The 20,049-nt window shown below is 41.9% G+C and overlaps 1 protein-coding gene across 2 annotated transcripts in view; it reads left to right on the top strand.

Annotated features, from left to right (window-relative positions):
* The first annotated feature begins 416 nt into the window (after positions 1 to 416).
* Positions 417 to 20,049, top strand: part of RSRC1 (arginine and serine rich coiled-coil 1) — a 145,182-nt gene continuing 125,549 nt past the window's right edge. Inside the window, exons 1-3 of one of the 2 annotated variants that reach the window (XM_067002661.1) lie at positions 417 to 549; positions 5,605 to 5,820; positions 8,328 to 8,453. In XM_067002661.1, coding sequence (XP_066858762.1) covers positions 455 to 549; positions 5,605 to 5,820; positions 8,328 to 8,453 — 437 coding nt within the window. In that variant the 5' untranslated portion in view covers positions 417 to 454. Of the gene's footprint in view, positions 550 to 4,261; positions 4,355 to 5,604; positions 5,821 to 8,327; positions 8,454 to 20,049 lie in introns of those variants that run through there. The other variant, XM_048059362.2, reaches the window with a different exon arrangement.

Raw genomic sequence — 20,049 nt, 5'->3', positions numbered from 1 at the left:
GGCCGAGCCCCCGCCGTGCCCCCGGCGCTGCCCCGGCCCCGCGGCGCGCCCAGGGGGGCCGCATTCGTTGCGGGGGGCTGGATACGGGCAGGTCCCGGGGCTGCCCGCGGTGCTGCCGCTGCCCCCGGGCCCTCCGCGGCCCCCGAAGCCCCCTCGGCCCCGCAGTCTTTGGGGGGGGGCACCGGGGCACCGGCCCCCCCCCTGCCCCTCCGGGTGCTTCATGCCCGCGACGGGGCAGCGCCGCTGCCGCCCGCCCGGCCCCCCCCGGCCCCCCTTATCCCAGCCCGGCCCCGCTCGGTGCGGCTCCCCCCGCCCCTCTCCCGGTCCCGGGGTACCGGCAGCGGCCCCCCCCCCTCCGGTGTCGCTCCCCCCCCCCCGTCCCCTCGGCCCCCCCAGGGGCCGGAGCCCGCCGCATCCCGAGCTCGGCGCTCGGCGGCGCTGCCTGGCGGCCTCGATGCGCTCGGCGCTGCGCTGCCGCTGCCTGCCCGCCGCCCAGGAAGGCGCTGCGCTCAAACCGCCGCCCGCCGCCGCCGCTCCGGTAAGGCCGGGGCCGCCGGGGGGGGGCCGGCTGCGGGCAGGGCCGGGGGGGGGGGATGCCCCGTCCCGGGCTGTGCCGCCCCGCCGGGGCCGGGCGCTCCGTGCGGCCCGCAGCGCCCTGCTGAGGGGGGGGGGGGCTCGGCCTCAGGCCCGGAGCGGGGCCCAGGGCCCGGCCGCGTTGCCATGGCCACGGCCCCGCGGGCTGCGCTGCCCCCGGGCCGGGCCGCGGGGCTTGGGGGGGGGGGGGGGACGGCAGGGACCGGGAGGGCCCCGCCGTGTGGTGATCCCGGGGGGGCGGCGGGCCTGAGGGACGGCCTCTGGGGGGAGGTGGGGGCCGGGACCCGGTTTCTTCGGGGCCGCGCTCCCTGCGGGTGCCGTCACCTCGTGCCGCAGCCTGGCGGGGCTCGGGGCGCTGCTGGGCGCGCGTGTGGGGCGTATTTTCGTTCCAGGGGTGCAGCACGAGCTCTGAGCGTGTCGTTCTGAGGGGCCCCCTAGAGTCCTTCGCTCTGTGAGTAAAGAATCAGGGGTGAAAGAAGTGCCCGGAGCTGCTGAGCAAAGTCCCGGTGAGCTTGGCTGCTCCTGGAGCTTGTTGTGGAAGTCACTGACCGGGACAAGCGCTGCTGGGCCCTTGGGGAGCTCGTTGGGCTGAGGTAAAATAGAAGGGATGTGGCTCTTACTGCCTTCAGGTACTGCTGTGTAGCTGGGGAGGCCCCGTATGGTGCTTGCCGTATCCTGGGGAAGACCAGTTTGTGTTGTGAAGGACTACTGAGCGAAAAAAGACTCGTGGTGGTGCCTCGGGTGGGCGCCGTGCTGGGGTGTGAGACCTTGGCCCCGTTCGCCGCTTGCCTGGGTGGCTGTGGGCACCTGGAGGCTGTTTGAGCCTTGTTCCTCCCCCCGCTCAGCTTTGTTCAGGGTTCGAAGTCGGATGTAGGAATAGCTGTTGTTATAGATTGCCTCAATTCCAAATCATAGATGAGCAGTTTGGAAGGAAGTTCAGTATTAATGATTTTTTCACAATACCATAATACTTTGGGAAGATACTGTAGTTGTCAAAGAGGATAGCCTGTATTTAACCAGGAGGCAGAGTTGTGGCATATCTGATGTCCATGGGTTCTTGCCACTAGGGAGACGCTGTAAGGAGGTAGCTGAGCTCCTGTGATTCTCTGATCTCGAGGTTTTCTTCTGAGGTGACCAGCTATGGCAGAAGTCTTTGCCGATGCCATTTAGGTGTTTCTCCTTAGTGATCTGGAAGTTTTCCTAATGGAAGGAAATGTCACTGGATGAGTATTTAAAAACAGATGCTGGAGCGAGTCACATCATTGCCTTTTCTAATAAAATCTCCTCAACTTGAGAGTGTTTATTTCTGAATTGTAGAGCAGGGCGAGTTTCCGCTACTACAGGATTGACAGAGGTAGATACAAAGACGCTCTCACCTATACGCACACACAGGCTGTCCGAGAGGGACTGCCACCCTCTTCGTCAGTCTCCCTCTTCCTGCGAACACCACAGCCGTTAGTAACGCCGAATCCTACTTAGTGAGCCTGTTTCTCAGTAACTTGGAGTAAAGTTCACTTCAATTAGCGTTATTTCCTGGCTGGAGCTCATCAAGGGATACCGCGTGCCGACTTCTCCATTCTCTCCTAAAGGTGGGCGCGCGCGTCTTGGTGGAGACTCCCCCTAAATAGTGCCGGTGGTTGGCGATTGATGCCAGTCAGCCCTAAACAAAGCTTCTTAGTAATTAACGTCTGCTCTACGCTTTTGTGTGCAGGGTGGGAGGTTACTTAGCTGTTTGTGGTGAGCTTGATAGCACCGGTCATAATTTTGCCAAATGTAAGTAGTTGGTTTGAAGTTTGTGATGTTGGTGTTTCTCTTGGCACAGGTGTGTATGAGAGCGTGCGCTTTGTTTTCATGTCAACCGGAGAGTTGCAGCGTCAGTTTTAAGGAACAAGAGTTAAACAAAATCAAAGTATTAAAAATAGGCCTGGAGGCCTCTCTGTCAGGTGCTGTAACACGCCTTTGCTCCAGAGCAGGGGCCTGAAATTTAGCAGGTCCAGCTGTGAGCATCCCAGTGAGATGGTTAGGGCAGAGTGGCAGAAAAGTACGAGCCTCACTGCTGTGATGGTGAGGAGACTGCCTCTCTGATCTGACTCGCTGATACAGGTCTTAATAACGGACTGCTTTCAAGTGCTATGTTGTTAAGAGGTGTCCTCACAGGCAGATGTGTGTGATGTGCTTACGGGGTGATCCGAAGACGCTGGTGAGAGGGCACACGAATTGTTCCAGGATCAGGTCTGCTTCTGGCAGCTTCTTTCCTAGTGGAAACTCAAGAACGTGCAGAGCATCGATCACCCGCGTGCCTTTGTCCTGCAGCTCATCTACAGCCGGTGCTTCCTGGAGCTCCCGAGGCTCAAGTGTGTGTAAAGCAGAGGTGTTCCATGTGTTGCAGCAGGGCTTGTCCTCTAATAGAGAAGGACTGTGCCATGTAGCTCGTCTTTGGTCCTGAAGACACGAAATTGAGATTTACACCACACGTTTCACTAGCTTGGTATGCCGCTTAATGCAGTTATGTGCCAAACGGGGGAGAAAGCTGATGGTGAAAAGAGGAAGTTAAACAGCAGACAATATACACGGTGAAGTGTAATGTTCTGGCTCATAATGATACCCGCATCAGGCGGTGAATGTCGTGGCAGAAATGCCTTTTGTACTCTGTGTTTCCCTGGGCTCTTCCATTAATCTTGCTGTCACGAGCCGTGGCCGTGAGCTTTCAGCTTAAAATCTGTGCGCTGGAGTTTCATTTTTCTGAGCAGTTTCTGCTTATTTCGAGTTTGAGATTCAGGTTCATCTTCATTTGAAGACGGTTCTATCAGTATATATTTGAAGAGCTTTATTTTACTGTACAATAACTGTTAGTACCTGGGAGCTTTAAGTCTTTTACTATGAGTGTGTGGGGGGAAAGAAATAACTGCTCGAGGTGGTGTCTTGATATAAATTGGCATTCCTCTACAGAACTGTGAATTAAAGTCATATTTCCTTAAATGACATAAAATAGTCTGTAAAATACTGCCTCTATCTCCTTCAAAGGCTATGAGGAATAACTTCAGTAATACGGTAAAAATAACTTTACTTTAAAAGGAGTGCTCTTGCGAAGTGCTTCATCCTAAATTTCTGCCGTTCAGGTGCACGGAGATTTACTGTTTCACGTTGAATATTTCAAAATGCTTTGCTTAGATTAGAACTGCTCCTGCAGCTCACAAAGTGCTGAAAACTGGGGCTATGGAGAAGTGAAGGGAATATTCAGAGGGGTTTGCGGTGGCTAACTTGGCGGCGCTGCCAGCCACGTAAAGGGGTGCAAGACCCAGAGGGGTTTGGCTGCCTGGGAGCGGGCTTCTCATCGCTGCTGTTTTGATTGTGGCAGTAAGTAAACTCCCGTGGGCGTCCGAGAGGACCCAGATACGTAAGGGACCGCCTTGTGTTTTGTGTTGAGCAGTTGTTGGATGATGAAGCACAGGAGCTCTGGTGGCGGCCGATGTCAGGAGGGCGACCCTCTGGCTCCTGCTGGGGCTTTGTCACCCGGGCTCCGGGGCTGTGGTGTCACTGGGGTGAGCTCCGGCACGGCCGGGGGATTTGGGCTTCGCCTCCAGGCTCGCTCCTCCTCTCTGGCATAGTTTTTATGTATCTGAGCGTAAATATACATAATAGTGAATTTCTTTTGTTCTCTTTTCAGTCTCTGCCCTGGAGATTAGGGCCTGCTGCCTAGGTGGTAAAAGGTGTGAGAGAGGGCAAAAGTCAGCACGCAGAAAAGGAACGAGTTCAACCTGTGGGTGCCGGAATACGAGGAGCTGTAATATTTCAGTGTCGGTTAAAGACAGATGATATTGTGGCAAAACATACCCGTGATCTAGCCGTTGGTGCAAACGTTAAAGAGTTGTGAGTTCCCGTTTCTCTCTTAGAGAAGTGGGCAGGGACCAACCCAGTGTTTGGGTGGGGAAGAGGCCTGCTACCAGCCGCCCTTAGGTAGGGTGTGTGGAGGGGGTCTTGAAGCCTTGGCCTAATAGGGCAGGTGTTGCTGGGACAGGAGAAGTTTTAAAGCATTTTTCGCTTTTTGCAGCCTGAAGAATCAAAAAATACAGCATTTATTTAATCATGAAGCAATGCAACCGATTTCTGATGAGTTACAAATGAGGATGATAGTCTTGTCAGCAATTAAATGAGTGACAGCACCCCCCCCCCTTTTTTTTTTTGTTTGTTATCAAAGTCTGTAAACTTTGCCAATGTGCTTACTTGGACAATCAAGACCCGTTTCTGAAGTCTGGTATTTGTAGCTCTGGGTTTTGGAATAAAGCGATTTGAAATTGAGTGGTTTTAAACTGAAACCCAAAATCAACCTAATTCCAGTATAAATTAATTTAAAGATAACTTTCTAGAAAATGTTTTCTCAATGCTTGCTTTAATTATGACAAACGGAACAAAACCATCCATTATTTTAATTGCACAGTCCAAAAACAGGCAGTGAGTTACGTCAGTGACTGAAATAGGTTGCATCTTATTGATTGGGCAAGTATGGATCTTCATCTGTAACTGTAAATTAAGATTGTGTGCAGTCAGCAGTACAACATCTTCAATATGTTTAATATGAAATATCCTGTAAGAAATAACTTTGTAAATTACTCCCTAAATTTCTTTAGAAGTATCTAATTGAAAAATGTAAACATAAGCCAAGGTGAAATATGTTATGAACACACACAGAAAAAGAGATTTTATTAGCGTATTTATTTGTCTAAAGGTTTGTAAAATATCTTTTGTGAAAGTTTAAAACAAATATTTAATACCAGAGTAAATTCACGCTGTCAGCAAATAAGTTCCAAGTTAGTTGGTAATGTGAATTTGTTGACATTCTATTTAAATCTTGATTTAATTTTTACATAGAAACAAAATTTTCTATTCACATGGCAGCTTTTAAAATGGTATAACCATATGCGTATTTATACAAGCACACACATTTATATATATATATATTTATATACTTATGAAAATGTAATGCAGACACAAGATGTTCTTACAGTTTAGAATTCTTGTTTTTTTACTTAGTTTAAAAATGGGACGTCACTCCTCGGACGCAGAAGAAGAGAACAGAAGCAGAAGGAAAAAGAAACACCGCAGGCGTTCATCCTCGAGTAGCTCCTCAGACAGCAGAACGTACAGCCGTAAAAAATCTGGAAGGAAATCGAGGTCAAGGTCGCGGTCTCGAGATCTCCAGTCTCGCTCACATTCTTACGACAAAAGGTGCGTTCGTAGTAATTTACTGGCTGTTGCAGTTGTTTACAAATCGAGCTCTTTCATATTATGGTACAAAGCTAGAAGTGTTTGAATCCCATGTGTAGACAATTCTAGGTTAGAATTGTATAGCAAAGTTTGCTCAGCGTCTCGGCAGAGATTGCACTATTTCCACTTACATTAAAACATAAACAAAAAAAACAACAACAAAACCCAAAGGAAAAAAAAAAACACAAACAAAACCCACAAACAAAACCACAAACACCATATATATGCAGATCCAAAGGTAAATTTCTTATTTTAAAAAACACAAAATAAACAAACCAAATCCTTCCTTTATTCTCCTAATGAATTTGGAGTCTCGTTTTGGAAAGACAACGGTTCATACATTAACGTCAGTTTGGAAAGTAATTCCATTCACAAGTTACAGACTATTCTGTGTTAATTGTTTTCTGTTGCCAAAGCCAAGGAGGGCTTCCCAGACAACAAAGTAGACTTTCTCTTGTCTTGTTACGGTGGTTTTACAGCGGATGTATATTTTTGCTGTAAAGGCTAGTTTTCACCATCAGTCTTACTGCTTTTTTAGGGTCCAGAACAGAGTAGTCAGCCAGGTGTTGAGAACACAGACTGTGTGGCTGTATCTACCAAAGTTTTCTTGACACCATATTTCCATCATCACAGACGCCCCTTTTTGTACCTGAGCTTTTTAGATAGCCTGTTTGTGTCTCTCTGGCTTCAGGTGATCCTAGAGTCAAACTGAGCAGGTGGCGGTCAATTCATGAATAGGTGGAGCTGGAAGATGCTCATCTTGTCTAGCTGCACTGGAAATATCTTAGGCACTGCTCCTGGCCAGCCTTCCTGTAGCTGGTAGAAGTGTTTCAGTGAGTTGGCTGCTTCTGGGGGGTTTCTTGTTTGTTCATTTCCATCCCTGCTTTCTTCTGTTCCTGCTTAGCATCTACATAGAGCCCTTAGGGGACACAGCGAGATGACATGGGCTCCGATGCCAACAATATGCTGATGACATGCAGCTTTATGAATCTCTTTAGTCCAGTGCAGGCATGGCTATCTCGCAGATAAAAACAGAGCTTGAAGGGAGATTAGAGTCTGGACGAAGACCAGTTGACTTAAATTGAATCCAGAAAAGACGAAAGTGTCTGCTTTTAGGATCTGGCTAGCACCTCTGCTTTGCCCTTAGTTTAGGACATTTGCTCCTGGCAGTGATGTCACTGTAACACGCTGGTGTCCTGCTGGATTTATCTCTGACCCTTAAGAATATAAACCAGCAGTCTCCGAGATGACTTTTCTTCATCTTCACTTAGCAGGAACACTAGCATTTAGCATTCCTTTTTCAAATCAAGACAGTTAACCTCAAAATCCTTACCAGTCCACTTGACTTCTGCCCTTGTTGTATGTAATACACCCTTTTCCTTATGGTAGATAAGCACATATCACGCTGACTAGACCCTGAATTGCAGGAATATGGTATTATTCTTTAATGCTACTTAAGCATCACGAGGCCCAGAAATATGTAGGTTCTTGTAAGGGTTGTGGTTGTTATCCAGTCAGCTGTGAGGGAGTGGAGAGGAAATTTTACAAAAGGTTAGGAGGGAATCCCTCCCATGGTTTGGGGATTAGTTGGTTTAATTTAGGTATTTATCATGTATTCTTTCACCTTTCTCCTACGTATATAATTACTAATTATTTGAATAAATGAAACAGGAAGGTTGAGGGCAGGGAGAGAAGATAGCATTCTGACTCCTGATGGAACTTGAGAGAAAACTTGAATTGAAATAAATTCAGTTTGAATAAATTAATGCTGATTATTTGATTACTAATAGTTCTAAGACGCAGGGGGGAGAGGTCTGTCTATAACAGAGCAGGGCAAAGATTGCATCTTATGAAAATTGAGAGCTTGTTTATATAGAAAAATATACATAATATTTTTAGGCATACATAATTTAACATACGTTTTATGTGTGTTTGCTTTTTATGTGTGCAGATAGAATGACTGGAAATAATCGTGTAGAGTAGCAGTGCAGAAGCTGACATTTTGAATTTCATTTTTAGCTGTGGAATTATAGTTCCTTACATTGAAAAGCAATCCCATACAATGTATTTCTGTGTAAATTCTGCTGAAAATGTAAGTCTAAATGTTTTTTTAACCTTGGATTTGGCAGAGTCAATGAGTTCCAACATGCTGGTCATGGGACTAAAATGCATTGAGAGCTGGATTGTGTTCCTGGCTTAGCCCTTCAAGTGTTGTATGATTTTAGGCATATCAGTTAACTTCTGTTTCTCCGTCTGCCCTTTTTCTGTCTTGGGATATATATTTTTGAATGTAAGCTCTTTAAGACAGGCATTGCCCAGGTATGTGTGAATTACTTATGAGCTGCAGTAGTGGTATTTGTTGAGGCTTTTAAGACATTTTGTAATACAAGAAATGGTTTTGCATATACTTTTTTTTTTTTTTTAAGAAGCACTAGTGTACTAATAGCATGTTGTTTTTTTTTTTTTAGACGCAGACACAGATCGAGCAGTAGTTCTTCATATGGTTCTAGAAGAAAACGCAGTCGTAGCCGATCCAGAGGCAGAGGCAAATCCTACAGGTCTCAAAGATCGAGATCAAAAAGTAGAACAAGAAGGTAAGATCCTTTTCTAGGAGAAGGAATTGCTGTTATTTCTACCGTAAAACATTTATTTAAAAACTCCACATACTTACCAAATTTCTGAATATACCAGAAAAAATGGTTGCAAGTGGTCTAATTGACGTGCCACTTGAAACTCTTCCTAATTTGAAGTCTGTGTTGAAATCTCTTTTGATGTACCATGTCTTAAATTAAAGCTGGTAGAACAGTTGGATTTGACAGTAAGTTATATACTTTGCATTTGAGCAAATGCAAAAAAAAATAAAATTAATAAAGTCACCTCATTTTGGTTTAACTGTAATCATCTGAAGACTTTGCATGGATTTTGTCTCTTTTATTACTTATTTCTGTAACTTCCAAGCATAATATTAGCTCAGTGAAGGTGACACTGAACTGTTATTTTCTCATCTGTATTTCTCTTGAAATGGATACGTGTTTATAGTTACACAAATTTTACTTAAAGATATGTGGTGGTAAAAATCTTGATGAATTGAATTTTGACAAATAGTATTTTCAATAATAAGCATAATTTAAATCATAGTATGTTGCAAATTGTATTATAAAAACTGTTTCATACTTCTGTGATTAACAGAAGCTCAATTTTTGTGTGTATTTTTCAATTAATAAGTTTAAATAAAGTTTATCCTTGGATATCAGAAATACTGTTAGCATTTCCTATGGAATTTAAGTTCATTATTTAGTGTATCAGGCAGATCAAAGCTTGTTTTCTTTGCATCTGTTTACTGATGCAAAGTTTACCTTACTGATCATCAGGTAGGTAATTTTGTCTGCCTATACCGAGAAGTGAGTAAAACGTTATTTTCATATATCAGATCAGTCGAGCTGTTCCTTCTAAATGTTATTGGGAAAACTGTTGTTGAAGGACGTGAGTGTTTCACTTTTTCCTATTTGTATTCTGTCATGATTTATTCACAGCTGTTCATTATAATAGTTGCCTGGACACTTACTGCACTACAGTGCTTTTGTAGTAGCAATTTGGTTATTTAAACGGGCTGATTTCTCGTTGCGTATACTTTCCTTCTGAGCTGTGGGCTCTAGCTAAGCTACTGAGCTGTCTGTAGAAATACTCCTGTAAACATCCACTGTTTTTATAACAAATCAGTTTTAAAACAACAGAACATTAAAATAACAAGGTGACAATGAAGATATTTTTCAGTACATCAGATACTCACTATTAGGAACTATGATAACCTGTTTTTAAAGATCTTTTGTTGTAATAAGTACAAATTGCATTATCTGTTAGACATAGTCTAATATACTAATGGTCGTGTTTGCCAGAAGGTTTACTGATGTTGGTTGTCACCGCAATGTATGGAAATTATGCAGCTAAAAAACTTGAGATAAATTGCAGTCAGGTTTTTAATTTTGTGCTAGGGAATACCGTGTACAAATATATATAAAATATACCGACTTTTCAGTACTACAGCTATGAAACATAGTTGCAGGTCACATTATATTACAATTCACAGGCATGGTTCTTTAGGGAAGATATTCATAAATAACATCCTAAATTATAAAAGAAGACTCTTTGAGCAAGTTAAAATCATGAAACTAAAAACAAAGGGTCACACCAAGTCCTTTATTGTTATTTTTTTTTCAAGTCTGCTCTCTGTTGTGATGTTACACTGTGAAGCCACGGTTAATCTTGCTTCTGGAGGAGAGTTAAATCAGGTGCAGAAAGCTGCTGCTGGAGGCCTGTGTTCTCCCTGCTTGTTAGCATGGAGGCCGTTGCAGCGGTGCTGAATGCTTCCTTTCCTTCCTAACTCAAAATCTGCCTTGTGCATTTGACCAAAGGTATGAATAGATCTCTGAAGGGGCCTGACTGAGTACCTTACGATTCCTCAGGCTGTAAAAGAGATTGCGGGGGACAGAGGGAATATGATGGAGGGGTATAAAAAATGAATGATGTGGAAAGATGATTAAGAAATGAGTGTTTCCTGTCTCCTGCAATGTAAGACCCAGGGCAAGCATCAAGTGAAGGAAGGCTGTTGGTTCTTACATACCCCGTAATTGAGATGTGGAGGTCCTTGCTGTTGGATATCGTGGGTACCCAAAATTTAAATGAGTTAATAAAGGAGTCAGGCAAGAAAAATCCATCCAAAGCTGTTAAAGGTGAAGAGACAGTATTTGCCTTGGGAGCTGTACACAGTGTTGTGATGAAGTCATTGTGGATTTTTATATGAACTTGGCACCTGTCATTCATTAAATTTTTTTGCGTAGGGTGGGGCAGCTTATTTTCGTATGTAACTCTTAAAGGTAAGTACTGAAGAAAACACGTATGTAAACTGGCTAATAAAATGATGAGAAGTCACTCAGCCATCCTTTGTTAGTGTAGTAAAAAGCATGTCACCCACTGAAGTATTCAGCAGTAAAGTGAAGATCTTCTCTGCGCTACTCCCGCTTGTAACGTTACTGTTGTACTTTCAAAGTACTGCCTGTAGGACTTGAGCAACTGTGAGTTTTCCGAAGCAAATGGGACTGACAGTAGAAAACTAGTTTCATGGTGGAAGTGAAGATCCTTTATGTGGTATCTTTAAATCACTGGGTTTGGTTTTGGTGGAAGCCATGCAGATAGTGCAAACTCTGCATCTCATAATGCCTCTTCTCCCTGCAGTCCCCCCATCAAATTAAGAGAGTTTGTTTTTCAAGGCTCTAAGCATGTTTGTGGCTGTAATGCAATTTTTTAAATACTTCAGTAGTATAAATATTTCATTTGGATGAAATACTGAAATATCAAGCTTTAATTTGAAAAGTTAGACTTTCTCTAGTGACATGTAAACATATTTTGAGCTTTTGGTAATCTAAAGTGATTTTTTTGTACTTTATTTTAGAAGATGAGAAAACTTGTGTGTATTATAACTATTTTAGATGCATTTTTTTCAGAGCCAAAAAAGTGGGGCTTCCTAGTAATGCTATAAATTTGAAGCTGTCCTACAGCAAGATAGTACAATGCAAATATGACTTAATAAGATCACAAACTGAATTTCAGCAAAACAACCAAGATTTACATTAAATTAGGAATTTTAAAACCGATTTAGTTTGTTTTACTGAGCATTTGCTTAATAACATTTTGCCTTCTTGCAATCTTTTTAAAGACAATAATTCGTCTGTGAAATGCAGGCACATCCTCAGTGGAAAAATTGAAAGCAACAGCTCACTTTCTGAAACCACACATATAGTGATATAAAGAAATATTTCAGCTCTACGAAATTTAATAAATCATCCCATTTCCTAATTTGATCATATTAGATGCTGATGTGGAAGAAGCATTTCAAATACCATCTCCTCATTAATATACATCAGTCTGGGGAATAGAATGGAATACTTTATGCAGAGATGTCACAGTTACTGTTTCTTAGTTTACTAAGTGGAACAGGTTGATGTGATACTGGGTGCTATTTGTCAATGTCTTGCTAAAATGGTTTGGGTCGAGTTATGGAGTCCAGAAAGACGGCGGCTGATAAATCAAAACTGGATTGAGTGGACAGGAGGCAGTGATTGATACTGTGACAGGATATGAAGAAAGGAATCCTGATACAAGCATGCATGATATTGAATATGAGAAGGAAAATGGCCCTGGAGTATGGATATTATTCAAGGAAATGAGAATAATAATATCATCTTGAAATTATTGCTGGGTGAAGATTAGGATAGTTCTTATTAGAATATTATGCTTCTCTGGAATGGAGAAACTCAGGTTCCACATAATTTGTATGTGACTAGGGTCCTGTTAATATTTTTTTGAGTTTTCACTGCAATTGTTCTGCAAGTTAATTATGTATGGAAAATACGTATTTTACATCACAACTCCTGACTTCAATCTTTTAATTCACGTAGCTTGAAATAGAATTAACCAAAAGATGTTAACCTTTATTCCTTGATTTCATACAATTCTGTGATTATAGAGTATTTCCCTGTAATTGCCTTTAAATATGCAAGTTTGTTTTTTATTGTCTGCCAAATGCTTTTGGCTTTCCCTGTTATGTTAAACTGAAACCTGCTGTCTTGAAATATCTTTAACGGTTCAACTTAGGGTGTTATGGTAACAGTAGTACATCTATAGATAATCTAAGAAGAGGAAATAGAGCGCGTAAGGCAGTCTTGTTTGTAAAAGTGATGCCTTTGGACGGTCAGTGAAGGAAGTGTCTGATCAGTGGCTGTTTTGTGTTGCTGGGGACGTGGTTGTGTTACATGATGTGTTATTTCCTTAGCTTTCTTCCAGTCTAATTGATTTAATTTTGAAGTAAGTGCATCTTATTGCTGCCTAGTGGCAGGGCGACCTATTCTGTGTGGATGGCTTTGGGACAGAGTTGGGTTTAGGTAGCAAAAAGCAGATTGTTGATGGAAGTTGCCATTATCCTAGCAATGTAAACGAGAATTATCTTACATCCATCCCTCACAGCTTGCCAGAATTCTTCAGTTTTAGTACTTACCATTTGTACTATTTAGTGTGGTAGTATGGACGTGCTAAGTTCTTCCAAATAAAGCCTGGCCTAGCAGAGCTTACAGCTGATAACAGAGGTTGGATCAAGACATAATCTTTACTAATGTGTATAAATTTGAGTTTGAGGGGATAGTTTCCATTATGAACAGCTTTGGCAAGAGTTTTGTACTAACTGCATCAGCCTGAAAGGATAATAAAGGCTCTTAGGAGAGCGGGAGATGAAAGGGATATAGGTTTGGAGGCAGGCATTAGTGTCAGCGGCAATGTGTGGCAGAAGAGAGAATGACGGACAAAGAGCAAAATTGCGAGGGGTCTCACAGATCAGGCTGAGCTGATGGAGGAACGGGAAGAAGTAGAGGAGAGTTTAATTAAAAAAAAAAAAAAGAGAAAGGAATGGCTCAAGTAGTGTTCAAAAAGCATCACATATATAAGATGAATTGCAGTTGCATGAACCTGGAATCTTGATTCTGCGATTAAGAGTGTTGTGAAGCAAGACGAAATTTCAATATGCCACAGGTGTGGATTAAAGCCGAGGCTGGTTTCAGTCAAAGAGCAGGAGTCTTGCTCAGGGCTTCAAGTGTTCATGTAGATGGTGATAGCGGTTCTGGGGAAGAGGAGAGTTGTAGGGAAGAAAGCGAAGGTTTTCTGAACTGACCGTCCTACAGACATCAGACAGTGAGAGCTATTGGCCGGCAGGAAGGGGATGGAAGGAATTCGAAAGTAATGGTTTTGAGTAACACTAGCAGCAGTGACTCAGAGCAGTGGGATGACTACGAGGGAAGGCAGAGGGTACAAACATGACTCTTCCTGAGCATCTGCTGTAAAAAGCAAGGAATAAGGGCAAGACAGCTGTGGAAAAAAAAAGATTGGGCACAAATTGTCAGACGGTGTTGAAAAGCTGTCTTAATCTATTGAAAGGCTTTTTCAACATGACCGTCTTTGGAAACGGATCCAAGAATTTTCCACAGAGAAGCAGATAAAAGTCCTATAAGTAATCAAGGAATGCTATTTAATCTGAGTATTTCTTTTGAAATGTTTCATTGCCTGCTAGTAACTACTGGAGTTACTATTCTTTTACTGTTTTGATCTGCCTGGAATATTTTTTTTTCCTTCTCTCCTTGCTACACAAATTTACAATGTCCAGTGCAACTAGCTGTACAGACCCAAGTAATCATTTAAGAGATGAGTGCAAACATTACGTGTTTGTCTCTTCTCTAAGTGCTGGGAAGTTTGGACTCTTCAGTTCTTTCCATTAGAATGCATGTTTAATTCACAAAGGTAGTATTTCTTGCGTTAAACTTCAGACAAAGACTTGGGGAAGACAAGAACTAGTGGAATCAGGTTGGGTTTGTTCATGTGATCTTTAGTTTTCCTGCGGATGGTAATGGCAGATGATATTTCTTTTTCTCCAGCAGTAGATCAACACCTGCAGTTTTTATGTAGGGTCTTGCTGCATTGCAGATTATATCACCAATAGTCTCTAAAAATATATATTTTTAGATATAATAACAGTGCTTTTTTTTTAAAAAAAAAAAAAAGAAATGTTAACAGTTTGTCTACATGAATGTAGTGGAAAAACCACAGAGGTGAAGCAGTAGCATTCCAGATATCCTAGAGCAATGACCCACCAATGAGTACATTACCAGGATCTAATTGACCGCTTTGGGAAATTAAACTTCATAAGGCAATGCCAGGGGCTCTTAAGTTATCAATAAGGCCGGCTAGCTGCTAGTGACAGTTGCTTTGATGCCTTTCATTGGTATATAAAAAAAAAAGCCTTAAAAGATATGAATGCATGTCTGCTGTTCATTTAGAGCTAACTATTGAGTCTAATTGCATGAAAACTTTTTCTAAAGCAGTCCAGGTATTATGTACATAGGATGTGTTTTAAATGTAGCTTCTTATTTTTCTCAAACCTTTTATTCCTCCCATTGGGAAAGGGTGTACTTGTGGCGCTTTTTTTTTTTTTTGATTAGAGGTTAGTGGAGGCTATCGTTCAGTTTTCTGTGTGGGAAAAGGTACTCAAGAAAGATGAGAATAATTTGAATCCCCTTAGTGGAGAATTGCCTTTATTATTTTGATGTGTCTATATCCTAAACTATTACGTATTTTTACTTTTTTAATCCTCTCTTCCTCCATTTCCGAAGCTCTGGCCATGAAATAGAATCTATTAGTTTTTTGCCGCAGAGATCGTGTTTCCAGAGGCAGCTATGCAAATTAACATGGAGCAGATGTCTTAAAGATGCGTTGGTAATACAAGACCGTCCCTGTCTGCTGTGGTAAATTGGTTCTGCGCCCAGCGTTGGTTTCTAGAACGCGATTACCAATGTGACACGCAAAGTTTGTAGAAGTTAGGGGAAGCATTTTGCTGTGTGCTTGATTCCTGTCTTTCTAATACAGTATGGGAGCCACAGTACCTGCCTGAAAAAGATACAAGTGAAATGCAGCTTTTTCTACGGAGAGTGGTTTACTATCTCTTTTGTACGGGACTCGTCAGAACGTTACTCTCGGTAGGGTTTTGACTCTGTAGCAGCAGAGTGCAGAAGTTGTCAGCACTTCCTAGTCCAAAAATTCATCCTGAGTTTTGTTGAATGTATCTAAGTCAACCTCGCTGCAGCTGCCTGTGCCAGTGGTAAGATTGCACATACAACCTTCACTTAGCAGCCCTGTTCGGGGTGGTTTTAATGATGGATTACTGCTTCTTGCACAGATTCCTTACCACATTTACTTTGTGTTAATAGATTGGTTGCGGTGGTCCTGCTCGATTTTTTTTTTTTTTTTTGTCCCTTGCTCTTATGTTACTGCTCCAGTGCCATGCGAGGCAGTTGTAACAAGATTTTGTTCTACAACTAGCCACCTACGATTGGGGTCAGCAGCTCTGAAGAATGCTGCGCTGACTGATGCTATGCTTTTTGCAAACCAGAAGTTAAATACGTTGCTAGAAACATATCAAGCCCTGGGAGAAATTAATTGCCAAAGAGATAAGATGATGTTCGTCTGTAAAGTCTTGCTGGAGGCTGCCTGGGAGCCGGGACCTGGGGACCAGTGCCTTGCTCAGGTGCGTTATGGTTCTTTGCTCCTGGCTGTGCCGCGTGCCCTTCAGAGTCCCTCTCTGTGTCAGAGATGGTCGTTGCTGAATTGCTCCAACGTTTGTTTTTGTGCTTGCCTATTTTCCCTGAGCTAATCACTGTTCTGAATAAATCCATATACATGTACTGGAATCCTTCAGTTCCTGCTTCTGTCTAAGGTTTGGGCTGAAGTGACTGCTCAGGAGCAGAGCACTGCTGCCTGCTGCTCTGCACGCAGCGAGTAGGACAGCAGCTGCCGCACGCAGTGCTTTCGGTGCCTGGGTAAGAGTAAATCCTATCCTACAAAAATCAATTGTACTTCAAGATCCAAATAGGCAGCTGCCTGTTCCTTGTTGATATTCTGACCAAAGTGTGGTTTGGGGGTGAGTTTCATGCCAGGTTCAGGCGATTTAAGCTAGGCTGCTGTGACATATTCCTGGCTGTCCCTTCATCTTTTAGTACGTTGTCCTCTCCCATGTCTGTGCAGTGAGGGAGTTCAGGGGCAGATCTGTCTGAAAGCTCGCTCGTGGAGCAGAGAGCAAGGAGCAAGAGAGCAGGGGGAGAGATGCCTGCACGTGGAGGATGTTGGCTGGGGACAAAAGGGCCGGGCCGGGGGCATTCCAGCTGCAATCAGGTGAGAGATGACTGTAAAGCTGCAGGGAGAGAGAGCTCCTGGCTTCCAAGGCAAGGTGCTGCCTCTCCCTGGGATGCAGAGCACAAGTATATGGAGCTGGTGGCGCTTCATCTGCTCCAGACATGGGTCTGCGGGTGGGAAACTTCAGCTCTGTCCGAGTCAGTGACAGAGCTGCACTTGACTTCAGTGATTCCAGGTTTTCAAGTCAAGTGTAATGTTGCAGGAAAAAATAAAAATAAAAAAAGAAAAAGCATAGTGTTAACTTCAGGCATCTGTAGAGCCTTTGTCTTTTTACTATCAAAGTAGGGCTTAAGCAATTACCTGAGCGAAATATTCTATTTAGGTTAAATATGCCATCACAAAAGGAAAAGATGGGAAAACCTCAGTTTGTTTTTGCATAGTATAACTGGAGAGAGATGCATTTAAATGTCATGCATATTTTTTAAGAATGATTTTTAAAGTATAGGAACAGGTTAAAAAATACTTTAATATCTGTATCTTAATACTAAAATATTTGGGATGTATTTTTATATAACTTTTTTATTTTGAATCTTTACATTTTCTGCAAATCCATATATGCGTACCTCAAAATACTGTGAAACACATGCTTCCAATATCAAGTTTCCTTATCCATAAATATTATTTAAAAATATTCTTCAGTTGCGGTTTTTATAGCGTTATATCAACTCCTAGTAAGGCAGACTGAAAAAATCTCATTGACTTTAAAGCGATGCATTATGCTTGGCTTGAATCACTGATTTTGTTTTTTTTGTAATTCTGTACTGCTGATTTATATCAAAAATGGAGGCAAGGGCTACTGTATGTTTTTTAATTATGCATATATTGTTAGATATCTATTGTCTTCTATAGTTTATGCTTCTCTTCTGAGGACACATGCAGGGGTAAGCTAAATTGTAATAGAATTTAAATTAATCTGTGGTATAGGACTGAAAATCTGTTAGCAGTCTATATCAAAAAGGTATGCTAAAAGTTTTCCTGTTAAAGCTCTAAGCTTCTTGATTGGAGAACGGGTAAAAAAAAAATCCTTTTCCTATTTTTCTAGCATATAGTCTTCTTGAAGTTCTTCCAAATTAGATTTTAAATGCCAATTAGGAGGTTGAATATACTAAAATAAAAGCAAATACAACCAAAATGGCCTCACCTTATGGCTAGTTAGGCTTTTTCTCTCAAAAGCGGAACCTTTGCTCTGAGCATGGCTTTGAGAAAGATATTCAGCTTAATGAACACATTAATTAGAACCATAACTATTTATAAGATAATTAGAAACGAAGCACGGTAAACTGGGCTTTTCCTGCAATTAATGGAGGATTAATTACTGGAGGTAATGAAGTGGATTTTTAAATGCATTAAGGTGAAGTACAGAGATGTGCAAGGCTTTGTGATAGTTGCATAATTATTCCAGGCTGTTTGAGCATAGCTCATATGAGATCGCTAATAAGCATCATTGCATCATTATGTATGCACTTAAAAAGACTTACCACCAAAATGACTGCCTAATTATTTCTAATTGGCAGGAGTCTGTGTAGTCATTGAGCTGTTTGTAGCCATTTTAAGGTTCATTTAACTATCCTTGGGGCCATGTGATAGATGGAAAAAAGCTTCAACTGCACGCTGGCCTTGGCTGGCGCCGTTAATCAATTTTGGTGGGCTTCAGTTTGAAATGCATTTGCTCATGCAGAGGTCAAAACCTGAAGTAGTCCAAGCAAAGTTTTGCTTTTTGAAGCCACTTGACTGTATTCATTAGCAATTAGTAAAATAATTGTGTCTGTCACTATATTTGGATTTCCATATGACTTGGTATTCTTTCATCACTGTCCCTTCTTATAGCATATTAGCTTCACTGGAAACCAAATATTCTTCCAACAGACCCTTTTAGCAACTTCAGTGTAGTGGCATATGTTCCGATATACTACCTTTCTTCATTCATTTGTTAGCTTAAACAGTGCAGTACATTTCAACACAATCATCTAATTTGCTCCCGATTGATTGCTGAGTGAAAGTTTCTACCCAAGGACAACATTTTAGGGCTTTTAAGGGTATCTCTGAGGAATTAGTCATTAAGCATTAAGAGAGGAAGTAAGAAGTAGTCAAATCGAATTCTGACATTTACCAGAGTTTTGTAGTTAGGGGCATCTATTTCCAAGATGTTGACAGCTATGTATATTCAAAGACATCTTCTGGCAGAAGAAACCCGTGTAATAATCGCGCTCGTTTAAATAAAAACTCATTTCTACGTGTGTGTTAGTACACCGGTCTTGTCAATAATTACATTAGAAACGTTGTGAATATCATTTGAAAATGACCCTTTTGATATGTTATAATTAGTATATAGTTATTTTATCTTACTATGTCAGATTTAATGTGACATCCGATTAAGTAAGCGTCTGTGAAGGTTTTCAATGAGTGCGTTGTCCTGTTAAATGTAATCATAACCATCTGTGGGATGCTGTCAATGTACATAAGCCATGCGGATAGCTTAAGAAAACACTGGTGAGCAAATTGTAGGCTAATAAAATAAAGGTCAGCATTACCATTTTTGTTACAGAAAATGTGGTTCTAGGAACTTAATGTTAAAACGGAATGTTAAAAATAATTGTTCTGATTACGGTTAGCGTGTAAGATTGAAAATAGTTATCAGTATTTTTAAAAAGCAAAAAAAAAGTAATTTACTCATGAAGTATTAGTTCAGATGACAGACGAGGTGTTAAAGCAAGGGAATTATGGTAGCATAACTAAAACGTAAACTAATCCTTACAGAAAGCTGCAGAATTCTTTAACATTGTTTTAAATTATTTTAATATTGATACTTCTATAATGGCAGCTTTTGTGAAAGGATCACTTTTGTAAACAAATATTCAAGACAAAAAGAAATACAAATAGCCTTTCTTGCTGATTCTCATTAGGAATTGTATTTTATGAAGTCCTGTCAAATATGTGGTAATGGAAACGCTGCTCCCTCAATAATCAGAACTATTATTAGGAAATAAATTTTAGCATGGAACAGCAGTTTTAATACGCCTTAGAACTTTCTGGTTGGATATATTGGAAATTGTGGTGGTAATGAAAGTTGTAACTGCTGATGAGTATGTTCTTCTCTGATGTAGTACAGCAGTGCGATAGGAATCACGTGGGTGTAGCCATGATGTTAATTGTAAAACTGTCCACAGTGAGAATTTTAAACCAACATTTATGTAACTACCAAATTATTTCATCTGGTTTGTGTGGAGTTGGGGATTCTGGATGGGCCCCATCACCAACTTTGCTTCAAAACCTCTTCCTGTACTGAGTTTCTTCCTCACCGAAGGCAGAAGGTGCTATCTGCAGCCCTTTTGGGGTTTGCTTTGGAAGATCAGCTTTAATTGCACGGGGCTTTGTCAGAGTTCTGCTCTTGGGAACCTCCAGCAT

This window comes from Anser cygnoides, chromosome 9 (genome assembly GCF_040182565.1).
Source record: "Anser cygnoides isolate HZ-2024a breed goose chromosome 9, Taihu_goose_T2T_genome, whole genome shotgun sequence".
Lineage (NCBI taxonomy): Eukaryota > Metazoa > Chordata > Aves > Anseriformes > Anatidae > Anser > Anser cygnoides.
This window is presented reverse-complemented; position numbering and strand designations above follow the sequence as displayed.